This window comes from Micromys minutus, assembly GCF_963924665.1.
Source record: "Micromys minutus genome assembly, chromosome: 1".
In the NCBI taxonomy this organism is placed as follows: Eukaryota; Metazoa; Chordata; class Mammalia; order Rodentia; family Muridae; genus Micromys; species Micromys minutus.
Genome location: NC_137969.1, coordinates 183,829,656 through 183,851,356, shown reverse-complemented (window position 1 = coordinate 183,851,356; position 21,701 = coordinate 183,829,656). Strand labels below are relative to the sequence as shown.

The window sequence follows — 21,701 nt, the reverse complement described above, 5'->3', positions numbered from 1 at the left end:
GGAATGGCTTGTTTGGAAGCATTGCAAGTTGTTATGTTCCAGGAGCGTTATTAGTTTGCCTGAGCTCATGGTTTGATAAGGGCTCTATCATCCATTTTCTAAAATAATTTTTAAGCTTGCATTATTTGGGTTCCGAGGTTACACTTTTTATGCACTCCATATCAGAACCTCTCTTGGATCCTCAGAACTTTCAGGGATTTGTAATACTTGAATCATTTTCATAATGATATTTATCTCACTCTTGCATTCACTGGAGTGTACCCTGAAATGTTAAAAAGAGTACATGGCACAGCACAATATAAACAAATGCAGATATGACTTTCAGGACACAATACGTATGGAGTTTCAACAGTGAAAAACAACAGAATACTTCAAAAATCACTTTGGTTTTGTGCTTAAAGATAGTAAATATTTTTAAAACAAGTTACTTTATTAACATGAAATATGGATTATCCTTACTTGTCTTATGTCTTTTCTTTATTGAAGCAATATTAATAGATATCACACAAACAAATGTGTTCTCCAAATCAAAAATTGCTGAGATCAAAGAATGAGGATGTTACTTTAAGACTACATTGGAGCCCCCTAGCTTTGTGTTTGCCAGGTTTGAAGAGGCAAGCTCTCATAGATGAGAATGTTGAAACAAAGACAAGGTCTGCATCCTATAACAAGGATTTGGGTAGTGGAAGAGAGTCTTGTCCAGCTTGAGTTAGAGTGATTCTCCTGCTAGTTAGTGAAGCACAGCTGTTCTGGTGCTAAGAAGAGGTCTGAGATACACGTTTGTTACTTCCTCCACTGAGCTTCTGCTCCAAGGATGCTTACAAGGAAGTTCTACACAGAAGACCCTGAATTAATCACTCAAACACTCTCTTATCTCAGACAGTAGCCCTAGACTCTGATTTTTTTGGCTCCTCCAAACTAAAGACCATACAGACGGCCACTGACACTGTTCCATCTGTCCATTTTTATTGATGCTCTTTTCAGTCCTTCATCAACTTCCAAACAATTTCATGGTTTATAATCATGGAAAATGCAGTGAAATATACATCATCCTTGTGGACCACATCTATAGTGCAGAATGTAAATAAGAAAAATAAAAAATGTCTACTCACAGATATTAATTTAAATGTGCAATGATAGATGCCACCATTAATTTTGAAACATTATAAATTTCCTATACATAACTCTTTTTATTATTTTTTAAATGTCTACATATTTGTCTAGCAATTTGGAAAAAATATTCCAAACTTGATGAAGATGTCTCTTAAAGTCATTAAGGTAATGTGTACTTCTTTATCAAATTATAAGCCATAAGGAATCCCATTTTCTATATTGCTTTTTATACTGGGGATATTTTAAAAATTAGTATCCTGTATAAATTCCATGTAGACACAAACACAACTTTCAATCAAATGTCCTTTCTTCAATGTTGTGATGCTCATGTCTCTTTTATAATGCATGCTATCTATACATTTTTTACACAGACATACTCACCACCTGATAGCAGAGCAGGCTTTCCCTTGACATTTGGGCTGGAATGGGGGAATTTGTTGCTGAATGACATAAAAAGGTGGGCAGTGAAATCATCAGGGAGCTCAGCTTCCAGAAAGGTCTTCATGAACAGCTTGAAGCCTTCAAAATCTATGGTCTAAAAACACATATTTAAGCATGTAATTTCAGATTCAGTGAAATAACAAGACATTTTACCACGTTCAGAAATTATGTGAGATGTTTTCTGTGTATGAAGTCTACAGGAGAATGATGAGACCAAGGCATAGTGGGTCTAAGCTATTGTTGGCAATAGCAGGCATTGTCTCACGTTTGATAGTGTCGAACAAAGAGAACATGATTTCTAGTTAGATGTTTCTATCACCATGGCAACCATATGACATACAATGTTACCTTTTCAAATTTCAGATTTTTTTTCCATGTCCATCAATTGGGAATCTTATTTCCAAACCCACAGCATTCTGCTGGGTAGCTCAGGTAAATAATGTGAGCAAATTGATGTAGAGACTTATATTTATGTATCTGGCACACAGAATGGCTGACATTTTCACCTCTTTTTTCCCTAAATAATAATAGTTGTTTTGAAATTATAAAGAGAATTCAACCATGATTTCAAATCAAAACCAACAGTAATTATTTCAAAACGTCACATAGAGAATTCTAAGGAAACATATACAGTCTTTAAGCCTTCTCTAATCTATTCTCATTTGAAGGTAGTCATTTTAGGGTCAGGGTCTTAGGCCACTTGAAAGGCTAATGAAGGAAGCTATATTCTCTTCTCGAGCTTAATGTCACTGTAAAGGAGACTCCAGAAAGCATGCCTTCTCACAACAGAAGATATAGGTAAGATGACTATTGTTGAGAAATGGAGAAAACTGTGGGTGTTTACAGACAATCGTATGTGGCTAATGTTGACCAGGCTTGACTAAGTACTCTTATCACTGAAAGGCCGCATAGAACGGGGTATTTTCTGGAAGTTGCTGAACAAGGAAAGATTTGGGGAATTACTAGGCATAGCAGAGCTACAGACACCAAGCCAGAAAATAAAAATGTGTTCTCTGAAGAGCAATCATATGCACAGGCAGGTCTGCCTCACCTTCAGAGCCCTGGAGGGACCTTTCCTCAACCAGGTTATTCGGCTCATGGAAATGAAATATTTTTCATTTTATTTGAGTGACTGAAAGGTAAGAAATATTTCTGTAAATATTCTCTTTTAAAATAAAAAAAACTGCCTAAATCTTTATGTTTAATATTATCTGGGGAAAATGTGAGAGAATGTACATGCTTGATATTTTTATTCATTATGAACATTTTAAGTCACAATATTATTTTTAGTCAACTTAAAACAAACTATATATTTTTAAAATATCAGTAGAAAATATAAATTTTTAAAATATGGGTAATGATCTACTTAAATTATATCTATATATCAATGCCTCTATGTACCTATGTATGTAATATGAATATGCATGTGTGTATATATGATATATATACATACATACATACATACATACATACATACATACATATAGCTGAGAGTTAGCAGGTCATAAAAAACCTGTGCAGAATATTGAGTAGATTCTCAAGAAACTAAAATAATTAATTATCTTTCTTATTAAGAATTTCTTCTTCGATCTTTACCAACACCACATCAGATAGAGGCCTAATATCCAAGGTGTACAAGGAACTCAAAAACCTAGACACCAGAGAATCAAATAACCCTATTAAAAAATGGGGTACTGAGCTAAACAAAACTTTTTCAGTTGAGGAACACCGAATGGCCGAGAAACACCTGAGGAAGTGCTCGACATCCTTAGCCATCAGGGAAATGCAAATCAAAACAACCCTGAGATTCCACCTCACACCAGTCAGATTGGCCAAGATCCAAAACTCAGATGACAGCAGATGCTGGCGAGGCTGCGGAGAAAGAGGAACACTTCTCCACTGTTGGTGGGGTTGCAAGCTAATACAACCATTCTGGAAATCTGTCTGGCGATACCTCAGAAAATTGGATATAGTACTACCTGAAGACCCAGCTATCCCACTTCTGGGCATATACCCCAGAGACACTTTTATACACAACAAAGATATATGCACCACAATGTTCATAGCGGCTCTATTTATAATAGCCAGAAGCTGGAAGGAACCCAGATGTCCTTCAGAAGATGAATGGATACAAAAATTGTGGTACATATACACAATAGAATACTACTCAGCCACCAGAAACAATGACTTAACCAAATTCTTAAGAAAATGGCTGCATCTAGAAAAGATCATCCTGAGTGAGATAACCCAGTCACAAAAGAACAGACATAATATGCAGTCACTGATAGTGGGATGCTAACCCCAGAGGCTTGCACTCCCCCAGAAACAACTCACAGACTGTATGAAGTCCAAGAAATAAAGAAAACAAAAAAATATACATATATTTACAAAACAAGAAGACTTTGACTATTTCCATGTTGCGTTTTGTTTTGCATGTACTCTACACTTATTGTAACTATTAGGTTTTCAACGCATACTGTCAAGCCCTTGAAAAAAATCAAGTACTGACTAAAAAAAAAATATATTCAAAAAAAAAAAAGAATTCTTTCCTCAAAAAATTTTTTTTCCTCAAAATATATGTTTGTATGACAGCAACATTTCATAGTGGTCAGAATAAAAATCAGAATAAAATAATTTAAGAATCTTGGGTATATTGTTAGCAAAATAAAAATATAATTAAATGAAAGGTAATTATATCTTGGAAATGTATTAATCATCTTACATTTTAAGTTATCCTTTTAGTGGCTCAAAACATGATAAAATTCACTCCTTTCATGAATCAATACTTCAGCTTTTCTTTGTATTCTGTAATTAGACAACACTCTCAAACTACTTAGTTTAGAGTATAAAACTTTTTAAAATATCTTACTTCTAAAAAGTGAATTATTACCTATGTGGAGTGTTTTGTTTGTTCTTCAGCGTATATAGGAGATGATTTCATCAGATCTGTAGTTAAAATATTTATCGAATCTATGAAGCTGTTTCCTGGAATTCCCTACTGTAATATTGGGGGAAAATCTCTATACTACATTTTTGGTGCTATATATGGAACAATGTTTTGAAACTCATCTGACTCTGTGTTACCAAATGACATTGACAAAGTATTTTTCAATGTTTCCTGAATGACCATTACTTTTCTCTATAAAAAAAAAAAAGACTGAAAGATTACCTAAAATATTGTTGCTAAATCATGACTGTTGTCATAAATGGATGATATAAATAATTTGCACATCTATTTTATAATATGGAATAGTGTGGAAATTTCAAATTTTTATGAGTTCTACAGGTACCATTTATTTTGAAAAATTCAGACCATTAAATGAAAACAAAACATTTTTTCTCCAATAATTTGTTTTTATTCACTTTACATTCTGATCATAGCCTCCTTACTTTCTGTGTTCCCAGTCCCACCCTCATAAATCCCTTCCCCCATTTCCTCTCCCCTTCTCTTCAGAAAACCACCACACTCTGGGAAATCTAGTCCCAGCAAACCGGGCACATCCTCTCCCATTTTAGCCCAACCAAGTAATCCAGGTTGAGAGAACGGGATCCAATGGAAGAAAACAGAAACTGAGATAGCCTCTGCTCTGCTTGTTAGGAGTTCCACATGAAGACCAAGTTGCACATGTGTTACAAGTGTGTAAGGAGTCAAGGTCAAACCCATGCATGCTTCCTGATTAGTGGTCCAAGTCTCTTGGAGATCATGAACCCAGTTTAGTTGATCCTGTAGGTCCTCTTGTGGTGTTCTTGACTTCTCCAGCTTGCTGAATTTTATCTTCACCTCTTCCACAAGATTCCTTCAGTTCTGCCTAATGTTTGGCTGTTGGTCTCTGAACCTGTCTCCATTCACTGATGGATGAAGCCTCTCTCAGGAGACAGTTTTGCTAGGTCCTTGTCTGTAAGCATAGCAGAGTATCATTACTAATGTCAAGGCTTGACTCTCTTACATGCGGTGGGTCTCAAGTTGGGGTAGTCATTGGTTGGCTGTTCCTTCAGTCTCTGTCCAACTTGTAACCTTGCACATCCTCTAAGCAAGTCAAATGTAGGTTGAAGGTTTTGTGGATATGCTAATTTCTCCCTTGCTTCTCTGAAATTCCTGCCTGGTTTTTTTGGTGGTCATTTCAGGCTCTATGTCTCTCTCCGGTAAGAATTTCAGTTAGGTTGACTCACAATATTCTGCTTCATACCAGACCTCCAGGGAAAGCTAGAGATGACCCAACCAATTCCATTCGCATGCCCAGCCCCCTCCCACTGCTCCTTTCTCCACACCTGATTATCAGCTCTTTTTCCCTACTCACCCGCACTGCTACCTAGATCCCTCGACTTCCTATGATTATTTAGTTGCCCCCTCTGAGTGATATACATGTATGCACTCTTAGGAACTCCTAATTACCCAGTTTCTTTGGGTCTAAGGTTTATAGTATGGTTATCCTGCACTTTATGGCTAATGTCCACTTATAAGTAAATACATAAATTATGTCTCTTTCTGGCTGGGGAACCTCACTCAAAATAATATTCTAAATTTCCAAGTATTTGCTTGAAAAATGTATGATGGCTTAAAAAAAACTTTTTAATTGGATATTTTATTTTTTTACATTTCAAATATAATGCTCTTTCTTAGTTTCTCCTCTGCAAACTCCCTATCCTATCCCCCCTTAGCCTGCATGTAAGAGGGTGCTTTCCTACCCACCCACCCATTCCTGCCTCACAGCCCTAGTATTCCTCTACACTAGGACATCAAGCCTTCACTGTACCAAGAGCCTCACTTCACACTGATGCCAGATATGGCCCCTTCAGCTCTTTAAGTCCTTTCACTGACTCCTACATTGCGGAACCTGTGATCAGTCCAATGGTTGGATTCGAGCATCAACACCTATATTGGTCAGGATCTTCCAAGCCTCTCAGGAGACAGCTGTATCAGGCTCCTTATTAGTGAGTACTTTTTGGTATCAGCAATAGTGTCTTGGTTTAGTGTCTGCATGTGGGATAGATACCCAGATGAGGCAGTCTCTGGACAGTATTTCTTTCAGTCTCCACTGTATTTTCTTTAGACAGGAGCAAATCAGGGTTAAAATTTGGGACATAGATGAATGGCCCCAACGAGGTGGCCATGCCTAACATCTAGTAATGGTCTAGACAGGTTCTCTTTCTCCTTTGTTGTATATTTCAGCTATTGTCAGCCCTAGGGTTCAAGGAAGCTTGTGCCTCCTGGTACCCAGAACTCTCTAGTTGCTATCCCCAGCTCCCCATCCTCATTACTACACACTTTTGTTCAATTTTCTGACCTTCTGTACATCTCCTCCATTTCCTCCCACATCTAATTCTGCCTCCTTTTTTCCCTCCCTATCTTCTTTTCCTCTTAAGTCCCTCCAACTCTCTACTTCCCTTGATTATTACATGTCTCTTCAAAGTAGGACTGAACCCTAGACTCTATAGTTTTTCTTCCTCTTGAGCTTCATGTGCTCTGTCAGTTGTACTGCAGATGTTCAAATCTCTTTGTGTAATATGCACTTATCAGTGAGTGTGTTCAATGAGTGTTTTTTTTTTTTTTTTTTGTTTCCGGGTTACCTCATTCAGCATGATATTTTCTAGTTTCGTCCATTTGCCTAGGAATTACATGAAGCTGTTGTTTTTAATAGCTGAGTAGCATACCATTGCATAAATGTACCACATATTCTGTATTTATTTCTCTGTTGAGGAACATCTGGATTGTTTCCAGTTTCTGGTTATTATAAATATGGCTGCTGTGAAAATAGTGGAATATGTGTTCTTACTACATGTTGAAGCATCTTTTGGGTATATGCCCAGGAGTGGAATAGGTGGATCGTCAGGTAGTACTATGTCCAATTTTCTGAGGAACCTCAGAACCATTTCCTCTTTCACATCCACCCCAGCATCTACTTTCAGCTATGTTTTTGAGCTAAGGCATTCTTACTGGTATTAGGTGAAATCTCAGTTTGTTTTAAATTGCATTTCTTTGATGAATAAGGGTGTTAAACATTTCATTAGATGCTTCTTGACTATTTGAAATTCTCCAGTTAAGAATTCTTTGTTTAGGATTGTACCTCTTTTTAGTAGAGATATTTGCTTCTCTGGAGTCTGCCTAACTTCTTGAATTCTTTGTATATATTGGATATTAGCCCTCTAATAGATGTAGGATTGGTAGAGATCTTTCCATTCAGTTTGTGGCTGCTTTCTTCTATTGAAAGTGTCCTTTGCCTTAAAGAAGCTCTGAAATTTTATGAGGTCCCATTTTTGATCTTAGGGCAAAGCCATTGGTGTTCTGTTCAGGAAATATTTTTTCTGTGCTCCTGTGCTGGGACAAATGGATGAGATTTCATCTTTACATCAGCATCAGAGAAGCTCTCTTTCTCTTCCAGCTTCTCTCCATCATTATTTGTTTCTGTTCTTTAACCTTCCCATTCTCTGTGCTTCTGCTCTTTTAAATACCTTGTATGCCCTGCTTTTCCTGTACCAATGTTTCCACTTTATGACATTGACCCTATGCAGAGCCTGCAGCTGGTGGTCTCTTACACACAGAAAACTTTTTGGATGGACTCAAAAACTCAGAACCATGATTGAACTGAACTTGGTGTGTTCCTGACAGATATCTAGCAGGACATCACTTACATGAGTCTATCTGAGATGTATTTGAAAATGGAAGACAAGTTTTGTCACTGAATACTAATGCAACAACCACTCTGAATCAGATAACAAGTTACTTCTTTTTCTGGTACTGTAAAGCTTAACATTTATCAACATAAACCTCTTAAAAATATTTACATTTCATAGGTAAAAAAACTTTGTCCTTGAATGTGGCACACATGGACGATTTGAACAAAAATACTTCTCTTAAAAAATGCCTCAAATTTCTGTCTTATACTTTTCCTATCTTTAATAAAAAAGGCTGAGCTTGGGAATAATTATAATTTATTTTGCAGGATTGTTAATTTTTGTTAATTATATACAGGATCAATGTCTTTGTTGAAGCCGTTTAGCATAAACTTCAGTTATCAACATTACATACTGTAGGTTCTGTATTTATAGGATTCTCAAAAAAAGTCATAGACTCTCACTTTTATGAATGCTAAAGGTCTAGATTTTTTCAGAAACTACAGAACAGAGTACCACAGTTGAATCAAAGTATAGGAGTTGTAAAAGCATACCTGGGCCTTAGACAAATCTAACTACTGATAGGAAATGCATAGAGAACTCTAGACCCCAGTAAGAAACAATGTTGCTCTTGTTTAGGAATGACAACATATGCATCTTACCACAACTTTTAGCACCTGCCTTCCATGTGGTACTCCTTAACTTTGTCTGCGTTTTCAGTTCTACAACTGAACAGGGAGCTACTGATGTATGTTACTGTAAAAAAATGGAGGCTGTGGAAGATACCAGAATATAGAAGCATTCTGCTGATTGAAGAGAAACTGAGAACTAATTTTGAGACCAACTTTGGAATAACACCAAGTGGTGATGCAAGTGATATGAGAAGATGTGTTTGTTGAGTGAAGATGCTGAACAATGCTTTTTATTGGTAATGAGCTGAGCATGCTGGAATAGAAAACAACCACTTATTCTGTACAACAGCCTCCAAAGTATCATTAAATAGCAAGAAACCTGCATTTGAGGAGCTAATGTTTCTACAAACTGGAGAGACAAAGTGAGGAAAGGTTGTGCTCTGCGATGAAGTATGGTAACAGTTATTATGGCCAGTGACTAGCGTTCATGTGAGCAAGAATGTCTCTGATAGGCTAATATATTTGAATATTGTTTCCCCATTGTTGGAACTATTTGGGTTGTGGCCTTGTTAGAGAAAGTGTGACACAGAAGGTGAGATTGCAAGTCTTAAAGACTCCTTTGGTTTCCAGGGTCTCTGCTCCTGCTTTGCGATCGTGAGCTCTCGAGGTGGAGCTTTCAGTTAGTGCTTGAGCACCATGCCTGCCTGCCCATTGCTATGCTCTCCACATCATGATCACAGTATTTGTCACTGCACTAGAAATGCAATTGAGAATATGCATGCATATAGAGAGCATGTATAAATATATCATAACAATGAGTTTATGCTCATAAAGCAAGTCAGAGCTGCATGCCAGATGTCTTTTTCTATTGTTCTATATCCTTTCTCACAAAAGCTGGAGTTCAGTGATTCTTTAGATTCTCTGGCCAGCAAGCTTCCTTTCTCTCTCTGCCTTCCAGAATCGGAATTGTTGCACAATACTTCCACACAAGGCTTTTTATATGGTTGCTAGGCACCACAAAACAGGTTCTTATATTTACACAACAAACATATTTCCCACTGAGGGTTCTCTTCAAGACCAAAACTATTCTTGAATTGATAAAAACATGATTATAGTATATCTACTTTGTTGAAAATATTTATTTCCAGATCTCAAATATGTGTGAAAATTCACCATTCTTCATTGAACTTCTCGGAGAGCTGTGTTCACAGGACAGATTTCCATTGCAGAAGTAATAGATAGCTTACCCTTCTCCAAGGAGTGAAAGATCAGCAACTGTTTAGCTTTGTTCCCTCCACAGAGTTAACATGGAATTGTAAGCAAAATAAAATCAAAATATCCTTACTATTTTATTTTTTATTTAGTTTGGAAATACCACACTGTGAACTGATTATCAATTCTCTTAAATAAACTTACCTAAAACTGATAAGCTTGGTAAAATAAGAAAAGTAAACGCCAGATTCTCTAACCTAAAAGTCCATATATTGGAAATTTTTCATCTGGTTACTACATAAGATCTTTACTAGTGATACTAATTGAGGAATTATTCCATTGCTCTGTTATAATGTTATGTACTTTAGGTGATCTGATATGCTATGGGAACCTAGTTAGCCTAGTTAGTATAAGTATAGTTAACGGTATGGGTGAGTAATTCATAAAGCAGAAGGTCAATTTCAATAGAAAAGAAAATGTCTTACTTGGTTAAGAATATCTTGTTTCTGTGCATGCAAGGAAAGAAAGAATACATGTGTTAACGTAAAGGAATTTGTACCCATATATTTCATTTTGCTTTTATTTTCACTAAAATTTCATGAGTATAGATTGATTTTTCAAGGTACCCTGTGTAGTTGGGGTCCTAAACTGCTGATGCAAGACAACAGCATATACATACACTGGGAAACTAACAGGAAAGCAAATCATCACCCCATCCCCTGAAACATTCAGGGAGCACCTAGACCAGGGATGAGGCAAGCAACAATCCATGCTTCAAAAGGTCCTCTGTGAGTCTGATTTAAACCAAAAATTGAAAACAATTGACTATATGAGTCTTTGAGTATTTGTCAATAGCTTCTATTGGTTTGGTCAAATATAAGAAATACAACACAATATGATTACGATATTTACGAGGTAGTAAGAAAATATGTATATATAAAAGTATGCCAAAGTTTTTTATTCCTCTCTTACATTTTTTCTTTTCTTAGTGAAAGATAGCAAATAGTTGAAGATTAAAATATTTTGGAATCAAATTTAACATCCAAATCAAAAACAAACAAACCAACAGAAAAGCGAAACATGCAAAAACAAGCTGGATTTTCTCATATACCAAAGTCTGCTATTTTCATGTGATTCATCACTTTACCTTGCTGAATATAAAGTCATTCTAAAACTTTACTTTTGTTAATTTAGGTACATCAAACATTTTAAGATTTTTAAATTTTAAAGATCATTTAAAAGTATTATTTAGATTTCCCTTACACAATTATTCTAGAAAGAGCTTTCAACTGGTTTTAAATACAAAATTGAATATAAATAATTGTGTTCAAATCTCTTGTCTAATAATTCTTTACTATTAAAACAGTACTACAGAGAATGCATTTTCTTTGTTAAGTTTTCCATACATGTTTTTACATTGTTTTAACTAACTACAAGAATAAACAATGCATTTAATAACTTTATTTGTAGATATAAGTGAAGAACAAGGGATGTGTGCTTCTCTTTCAGTTTAGAAAACATGCCATGGGAGTAATGACAATTATTTTAAAGTGGTGGAGCAATCAATTACCATTTCTGAAACTAGGCTTGATTTTCTTAAGATTTGTTTACACAAATTCTAACTTACATTTAATTGTGCAAGTAACATTGGAGCAGTCAGGCCAGTTAGGATAGGATAAAAGCTTATTATATGATTTGATTGTTAGAATTGTTTCACGGCATCGGTTTAATTTTTAATTAGCCTAATGTTGTCTCTAGAAAAATATAACTTTTGGGTGTTTCATTATATAACTCAGTATCACTGGGGCAATAGTACTAACAGTATTTGTAGTTTAACAACAATTCGCTGTTATAGTCTTTTCTTCTTTTATCAATATATTCTCTTGACTTTGAGGTTTTCTGTTTTATAAACATCTGCTAATTTTAATTGCTTTACTATGCAACAGCTATAAACACAAAATAGGAGGGAAACATTTGTCTTGTATCTAATCCTTTCTTGGCATCCTGCAGGGAAAATGCCATTATAATGACTGATATATTTTCCATCATTAAAGTATGTAAAATAAAGTCACATTGTGAAACATGGGTTACTTTAAAATGTATAATTAAGATTCATAATGTAGACAAAATGGAACATGAAATGAAAGCTGATGTGATAGTTCAGGTCTTCATTCTTTACACTTGGATAACGGTGGTAGGAGTTTCTCTGAGTTACAATGAGAGATTTTATCTTAAAAACCAAACCAAACAAAACAAAAGCCTGTGAGAAATACTGATGGGGATTACTATAAAACTGTGAAAATTAGGCATTGAACTTCCACAGAAGAAACACCTTAAATGATGAGTGGCAATTATATTATTATAAATATGCAAAAACAAATTGTCATATTTTATTTTAAAACACATCTGGATGATATATTTATGCATATTTTGCAAAGATCTGCTTATTTTTGTTCCCATATATTCAAATACCAATTCATGAGGCTACAAATACACTAACAGCAATTATGTGCAGACATTATATCTCTCAGCTGATATTAAATGGAGAATTTCTTAAAAAATAATTTGGGAATGAACTTTATAAACAATCATATTCAAAAGAAATTGATAGAACAAAGTATTTATAAACCAAAGGATACACAATAAGAGGAGAATTTAATTGTCCTTCGGGTGACTCAGGATACAATGGTTACACCTACCACCAAAGCTTTCCTTAAGCAATCATTTCCTGAAATGAGTTATTCCCTGTCCCTTAGCCATGCCCATTTTGGATTAAAAGTTTCAGAATACAGGGAGACAATTAACTGTATCATGTTTTATTTTTAATTTTTTTTCTAACTTCTAGGGAAAAACGCTCAAAGATATATTTTAATGAGATACATTTTACAAGAACACACACTCTAGAAGAATTTTCCTCAATAAATGTAGTATAAAATAAGCTATTTTATTGGGCTTCCAGAGAATCTATGAAATTTATTGTGTGAAATGTGCTAAATGGTTTATGGTATGTGAGATATATACATGTGTATGTATATATGTATACATAAACATATATATGAAGAAGTAAGTATATGTGTATATATTTATATAGCACACATATACATATTTTTCTAGAATTTTCCATGAAGAAAATTCATCTAGCAAGCACATTGTTAAAATGATAAAGAAAAAAAGAAGCTTTACCCCTTCAGGATTATACTTTGCAAGCATGCCATTACCATGGAATTCTTCAAGGACATCCTTTAATTTCTTTGTAGAATCTACAACAAAAGAGAAAGAGAGAGAAAACACAAAAACCATTTATATAATCCTAATATGTACTTGTAGTCCAGCTACAAACTAAGATATACCATATAAATCACCACAAACAGAAATTGAGTTTTAAAATCGACACATAAAATTTTGAGAGAGTTACAAAGCTGATGAGTAAATGCAGTTTCTTGCACAAATGAGGCAAGCATTCGGCCACTGCCGTGCATCCCCAGAACACAATGTCCACTCAGTCAGAAGATGACAAAGTAATGAAAGCAACGCGTGCGCGCACACACACACACACACACACAAACACAGCTAAGTATACTCTTCAGGAATCAGGTTATAGTCTTTCCATTATAATAGTGGCAAATAAAATAAATGAGGATATTTTTATGTTTCTTTCTATATTTTGATAATATAATATCTCACTAAATACCATAAACCTAACTTGAGAAGAAAAATAGAGCATTGTCCCCTGTTAAACTCTAGCTGCTGTTCTTATACCCACAAAACAGTTGTAGATTGCTTGTGTGTATTGCCTCTTAATAAGCAGATAATTATACTCTCTGTCCATACTATATTTTTATCAATAAATTTGTATTTGAATTTTTTTGAGTTTGGGTTAAGCTAAAACAATGCTTCTTTGAACTTTCAAATGGATCAGTTTCTGTGTGACCTAATAAAACCACTGAGGCATTTCATATTAACTAGTGATAAGTATCATTGTATAAAAATAATTTCAGAAGCTGATAAATATTATATTAAAATTCCAACTCAACAAGTCTCTCATAAGATTATATCTTCTGATCATGCCATTTCAAATCAATTATTCCCTTAAGTTGGAGAAATATAATGGAAGACAATGAACAAATGTATAAATGTTCCACTTTGCTTATACATATTGAGTCCAAGACATCCAGAAATATATAGTAAGATTCTGTGTGTAAATAAATAAATACAATGAGTACCTCTTAGTCACATAAGGAAAGTCTCATGCACAAATACTTAGGCAGTTTTGGCACATACCTTTAATCTTAGGACTTGGAGAGCAGAGGCAGGTGACTCTCTGGTTTCAAGGCCAGCCTGGTGTATAGAGTTCCAGGAAAGCCTGGGCTACACAGAAAATCCCTATATCAACACACCAAAAAGAATTGAAGTACTACATTTGAAATGTGGAAAATTGCATTTTTCAGGTTTTTTTTATCAAAAAGAAAATGAGTAATTTTTTTCTAGCATTTAAATATTATTTTTACCAATTTTCCCTCAGGCTTGATGACCATGAACAACAATAAGACATTTTCACTTAAAAGTACAAAAGACTGATCCTTCAGTGAAGCTTCAACACGTTGGTAGTTTCCATGAGTGCATCATAGTGTATATATGTTTCAACCCTGATTTAACCTGAAATTTATGTTTTTTTACTTTATATTGTACTTCATGTTACCTTGTATATGAAGTTGATATTCAGAGTATACTGTGTATCTCTTTCACAATTTGCACACTCCGCAGACCACAATATAGTTATCACTTAATTTCACATCAGAACATTTCCCCCACAGCAACAGGAATAATGAAATCCTTAATTCCTCATTCATGATTGTCCTTTCCAGCCCCATCACAGGTAACCAGCTTCCTCTGCCTGTGGACTTGTCTATGCTCAAGTATTTTGGTAAATGGCATCATATCATACACTGCTTTGTGTTTGTTCTCCTGCTCTTAGCATAGTATCTTCAATCTCTTCCATGTGCATACCATTTCATTTCTTCATATCCATAAATCCATTTTATATTGACATCTTTTATCCTCAAACGTACACTTGGGTTGCTTTTCATTTCAGATAAAATAAAACATATTGAAACACAGAAACATGTAAGTTTTGGGAAACTATGTTTCAGTTCTGTTCAGTAATAGAAGAATAGCTAAGTCATGTGATCAATCCATGCCTGGCAATTTGAGGAACTGAAACAAGGGTTTTTCAATACCAGTTCCATTTTATAACCACACAGCAATGAGTAAAGATATAACTTCTTAACATCTGTTCAGGTCCAATGTTGCTTTTCTAATATCCTCATTAAAATCATCTGTGCTTGGGCAATGCTTTTGTTATGTATCTGTCTAGTCATGCGCTAATGTGTCGTGAGTATGCATCAGGCTTCTTGTTTTATCATCTGTGAGTATGTTTGCACATGAGGGACTGCTTGTGTGCAGATGCACAAATGGACAAGTGCCTGGGTCATTCCTCAGGAGCCATTCTCCCTATTTTGTGAGACAAGTTCCCTCATTTGGCCTGTAGCTTGATAAGCAGGCTAGTCTGTTAGCATAGCAAAGATCCTCCTGTCTTTCCTTCCTGGTTCTGAAAGTCCGATTCCCCACTAGCCATTATTGTAACTTTTGTTGTTATTCATTACTTGATCTTAGTACAAAGACTTGGGCTTCAACTCAGATTCCCATATGTGCAAGGCACGTTCTTTACCAACTGAGCTATCTCCTTAGCCTTTGGTTGTTTACATATTCATAAGAAGAAAATTGCTATTCAATTCTTTTGAACATTATAACTGGGTTAATTGTCTTTTCTTTATGTTAAAATTCTCTGGTATATATATTCCTTTGGTTGAAATATACGCATTCTCCAAAGTTTGGGTTTTTTTTTTTTTTTTTTTTTTTTTTTTGGTTGTTGTTGGTTTTTGTTATTTCTGTTTTGTTTTTTGACAAGTGTTTCACCAGCCTCTTGTGTTGGTGATCAGAGTTGATTTGCCCAAATGTCAGTCACTGTTATATAAATTATTAAAAACAATATTTGTTTTCATTTTCTTCACAGATTTTGTTTTTTTATAGACTGAAAGTTATAAAATTAAATAAACACAAGAATAAGAGTGTAGAGTGGTTTACACTGGAGCTGGGGTTTTCCTAGTATCTATGAGATTAACTTTCAGGTCCTAGAACCTTCTTACAAAAAAAGAAGGGTTCCCAGGCCATTTTAGAAAAGAATTCACATTCTTATATCTTGCCACCTATTCAACCCAATCCTGTTTTTATTTTAAAGCTCCACTATAAAAGTCTTGGCAAAAAGATCACCTGTGAACCAATCTTGATCTCACAATCTAGTTTTCAACCTAAATATTATTTTGTTCTTTTCTTGTCCCTGAGCCTAATTTCTCCAAAATTGAGAGTTAACTTTTTCATAGAGCCTTTTAAAGATAAGGACCCATTAAGAAATATCACAAATATTCCAGGCTACACTCAGAATCAACTAGGGAATGAAATATCTACTTGTATATTTGTGTTTTCTATTTGCCATGGGCTGTACAATTTGCCTAACATAACATATTTATATAACAATGTGAAACTACTTGATTTTAGCTGTGTTCCTAATTTTTAGCATGATGTTTCACCATAAATAGTCCTTTCTTTCCGATTATGCCCACTCTAGTTTATACTCCCTATAACAACACACGTACATATTATTGGATCCAGAGAGATAGATAGATAGATAGATAGATAGATAGATAGGTAGATAGATGGATAGATGGATAGATAGATAGATATAGAGTGACAGAGATACAGAGACAGAGACAGAGAAAGAGAGACATAGAGAGACAAAGAGAGACAGAGACAGAGAGATACAGACAGACAGAGAGACAGACAGACAGACAGACACAGAGAGAGACAGAGAATAGATTCATATTCTGTCTTCACCAACCTCAAAGACAAAGTAAGGAGTAGAAAAGTAACAACTACAAAAGATTCTAAAACATGCTGTCACTAGTATTGCAGATGCCAGAGTCCCTTGTGAATGTCAGAGTGACAGATTTTGGGTTCAGTGTTGCTGAGAAATCCAAGCCAACATGATGCAAGGAGCAGCTATAAGCTAGGAGATCAATAAGCAGTTAATAAGTACCTGAAATAGGATAAATCTCTGGCAACTGTGAATATTGGTGAATGGAGAGCAAGCATCCAGACTCAAGCAGCTCCTTAACATTTGGGATATGGTATCAGAATGAATACTCAACATAAAAACATTCAGTCCTTGCCCAAGTGAAGGAGGGCGACAGCTTGTGATTGTAAAATGTAGGAATATTTCCTGGAGTACTGTTCTTTTCTAGGGGTGAAGGGAATTTAAAAGATAACAAAGGGCACCAATATCAACCTTGCCGAAGTTGTAGTACAAGCATAATTGCTGTGCCCTACACCATGCACTTGGTGAAGCTTAATTATAGATATTTGTGAGAGTTAAAGAAGTGATACTTTGGCAATAAATTTCAAATTATTACATACTTCTAAATTATTCTAAACTTTACATAATCTTTGAGGTAATTAAATGTTCTTTGCACTTTTCTGACATGAGGTTAAGTTAATAAATATGTTTTCCAGTGTTTAAAAAATAGCAAACATGTTTTCAAACTACTACATAACTAATAAAGCAATCACCAGGAACAGTGAAGATCCAGAGACCCAGGCCTGGTAAGACTGCTCTGCAAATAGCCAGGGCACAGAGAGGTCTGAGCCAAATGTGCATAAGGCACGCCCCTGCCCCCAGTTGGTTCAGGGGAGCAGGAACTCTTAGGGACACAGATTCCACCTGGAGGGCATATGTATGCAGACCAAATCCTCAGGCCATCTTCTACCAGGAACTAGAGAGATCCAGGGACACAGGCAAGGTACCCAGGAGAGATGGAAAACAATCACTGAAAAAAAAGATTACATATACTCACAGAAAACAAGATGAGAAGAGGAAAGCAAAAAAAAAAAAAAAAAAAAAAAAAAAAAAACTTACCCAATGGAAGCCAAGACAGCCTGGCAACACCAGAACCCAGCTCTCCCATCAGAGCAAACAGCAGAATGCCAAACACTCCAGAAAAAGAAGACTCAGACACAAAATCATACCTCAAGATGATGATAGAGATCCTTAAAGAAGAACAAGAGAAAAAGCATAAAGAAATAGAAGCTTTTACAGAGGAACCAGAAAAACACTCAAAGAAACCAAAGAACTAGAGAAAAACAGAAACAAGGAGATGAAAGATTGCAGAAGAAATTTAAAATAGAAAAGAAAACACTAAAAGAGACAACCTTCGAGGTAGAAAACCTAAAAACAAAATCAGGAGTTAAAGATGCAAGCATCTCCAACAGACTACAAGTGATAGAAGAGAGAATCTCAGGGGCCAGAGATGACATGGAAAACACAGACAAAACATCAGAGAAGATGCAAAAGCCAAAAAGCTCCTAACCCAAAATGTCCAGTAGATCCAGGACACAATGAAAAGACCAAACCAAAGGATAATAGGAATAGAAGAGGGCAAAGAATATCAACTAAGAGGCACAGTGAATATCTTCAACAAAATCGAGGAAGAAAACTTCCCTACACTTAAGTATAAGATAACCATGAGCATAAAAGAAGCCTACAGAACTCTAAAAAGAGTGGACCAGAATTGCGAAATCCATCCTCAACAACAAGAAAACATCTGCGGGAATCACTATCCCTGACCTCAAGCTATATTACAAGGCAATTGTGCTGAAAACTGCATGGTACTGGTACAGAAATAGGCATGCGAATCAATGGAATAGAATAGAAGAACAAGAAATGAGCCGTCACATATATGTTCACCTGATTTTTAACAAAGGAGCTGTAAACATTCAATGGAAAAAGAACAGCCTATTCAACAAATGGTGTTGGTCCAACTGGCACTCAGCATGCAGAACAATGAAAATAGACCCTTTCTTATCATCTTGTACAAAGCTCAAGTGTAAGTGGATCAAAGATCTCCACATTGAACCAGGTACACTGAAACTAATAGATGAGAAAGTAGGGAAAATTTTAGAACTCATAGGCACAGGAGAAAATTTCCTAAACAGAACACCAATAGCTCGAGCTCTAAGGTCAAAGAATGACAAATGGGACTTAATGAGATTGAAAAGATTCTGTAAGACTAAAGACACTATCATGAAAACAAAACAGCAGCCAAAAGATTGGGAAAAGATATTTACCAACCCCACATCAGATAGAGGCCTAATATCCAAGGTATACAAAGAACTCAAAAAGCTAGACACAAGAGAATCAAACAACCTTATTAAAAAATGGGGTACAGGCAGAGCGGAGCCTGGCCCAACCGCCAGCCGGAAAGGCGGCTCGTACAGGCTGAGCAACTGTGACCTGGAACAGATCTTAGGAACTTCTGTTCCCACCCGGAGACGACTTCAGGACGCAGAGCGGAGCCTGGCCCAACTGCCAGCCGGAAAGGCGGCTGGTACAGGTTGAGCAACTGGTGAGTGGGAGACCTAGGCTGCGGGGGAGCAGTGGGATCTCTGTGGAGTGCACACGGAAAGGGCACCCCCTGCCCTGACCTGCCCTGTCCTCCCCGATCCAGTGACCGGGAACAGATCTTAGGAACTTCTGTTCCCACCCGGAGACGACTTCAGGACACAGAGCAGAGCCTGGCCCAACAGCCAGCCGGAAAGGCGGCTCGTACAGGCTGAGCAACTGTGACCTGGAACAGATCTTAGTAACTTCTGTTCCCACCCGGAGACGACTTCAGGACGCAGAGTGGAGCCTGGCCCAACTGCCAGCCGGAAAGGCGGCTGGTACAGGCTGAGCAACTGGTGAGTGGGAGACCTAGGCTGCGGGAGAGCAGAGGGATCTCTGCGGAGTGCACACAGAAATGGCACCCCCTGCCCTGACCTGCCCTGTCCTCCCCGAACCAGTGACCGGGAACAGATCTTAGAAACTTCTGTTCCCACCCAGAGACGACTTCAGGACACAGAGCAGAGCCTGGCCCAACAGCCAGCTGGAAAGGCGGCTCGTACAGGCTGAGCAACTGTGACCTGGAACAGATCTTAGGAACTTCTGTTCCCACCCGGAGACGACTTCAGGACGCAGAGCGGAGCCTGGTCCAACTGCTAGCCGGAAAGGCAGCTGGTACAGGCTGAGCAACTGGTGAGTAGGAGACCTAGGCTGCGGGAGAGCAGAGGGATCTCTGCAGAGTGCACACAGAAAGGGCACCCTCTGCCCTGACCTGCCCTGTCCTCCCCAATCCAGTGACCGGGAACAGATCTTAGGAACTTCTGTTCCCACCCGGAGACGACTTCAGGACACAGAGCAGAGCCTGGCCCAACAGCCAGCCGGAAAGGCGGCTCGAACAGGCTGAGCAACTGATGAGTGGGAGACCTAGACTGTGGGAGAGCAGAGGGATCTCTGCGGAGTGCACAGGGAAAGGGCACCCCCTGCCCTGACCTGCCCTGTCCTCCCCGATCCAGTGACCGGGAACAGATCTTAGGAATTTCTGTTCCCACCCTGAGACGACTTCAGGACACAGAGCAGAGCCTGGCCCACCTGACAGCCAGAAAGGTGGCTCGGAGAGGCTGAGCATCTGTGACCAGGAATAGATCTTAGGAACGTCTGTTCCCACCCGGAGGCAACTTCAGTACGCAGAGCGGAGCCTGGCCCAGTTGCCACCCGGAACCTGGGCTGCCGGGGAGTAGAGAGATCTCTGCGGAGTGCACACGTAAAGTGTACCAGGGACACAGAACAGATACAAGGGAAAGGCAAGAATATATCACTGACAACAAAATGGCAAGAGGAAAGAGAAAGAGTATATCCCAAGGAAACCAAGACAATCTAGCAACACCAGAACCCAGCTCTCCGATAGTAGCAAACATCGGAATTCCAAACACTCCAGAGAAAGAAGACACAGACCTGAAATCATGCCTCAAGACGCTGATAGAGTTACTTAAACAAGAAAGGGAGGAAAAGCAAAAAGATTCAGAAGCTTTTAAAGAAGAAACAAGAAAAACACTCAAAGAACTCAAAGAACGAGACGAAAACAGAACCAAAGAAATAAAGGAATGGAAGAGGGAAATTAAAACAGAAATTGACACAATAAAGAAAGCACTAAAAGAGATAACCCTAGAGTCAGAACACCAAAAAAAAAAAAGAAATCAGGAGTCACAGAAGCAAGCATTTCCAACAGATTACAAGAGATCGAGGAGAGAATCTCGGGGGCAGAAGACAACATTGCAAACATAGAAAAAACAGCCAGAGAAGATGCAAAAAACAAAAAGCTCCAAACCCAAAATGTCCAGGAAATACAAGACACAATGAGAAGACCGAACCTAAGGATAATAGAAATAGAAGAGAAAGAAGAGTATCAACTAAGAGGCACAGTAAATATCTTCAACAAAATCATAGAAGAAAACTTCCCTACCCTCAAGAATGAGATGACCACGGGCATAAAAGAAGCCTTCAGAACTCCAAATAGGTTGGACCAGAAAAGAAATACCTCCCGACACATAATAGTAAAAACATCAAGTGCCCAAAGTAAAGAAAGAATACTAAAAGCAGTAAGGGAAAAAGGTCAGGTAACATATAAAGACAGACCAATCAGACTCACACCCGATTTCTCAACAGAGACTATGAAAGCTAGAAGAGCCTGGACAGACATCATG

At 37.2% G+C, this 21,701-nt stretch overlaps 1 protein-coding gene across 6 annotated transcripts in view; it reads right to left on the bottom strand.

Annotated features, from left to right (window-relative positions):
• DGKB (diacylglycerol kinase beta) overlaps nt 1-21,701 on the bottom strand; it is a gene marked incomplete at its 3' end in the record, with an annotated part of 654,267 nt that overhangs the window by 553,245 nt on the left and 79,321 nt on the right. For 3 of the 6 annotated variants that reach the window (XM_080942285.1, XM_080942284.1, XM_080942287.1), the window contains exons 2-4: nt 13,194-13,270; nt 10,496-10,516; nt 1,495-1,648 (exon numbers count right to left, since the gene is read on the bottom strand). In XM_080942285.1, coding sequence (XP_080798411.1) covers nt 1,495-1,648; nt 10,496-10,516; nt 13,194-13,270 — 252 coding nt within the window. The remainder of the gene's footprint in view (nt 1-1,494; nt 1,649-10,495; nt 10,517-13,193; nt 13,271-21,701) is intronic. The other 3 variants (XM_080942283.1, XM_080942282.1, XM_080942286.1) reach the window with 1 other exon arrangement.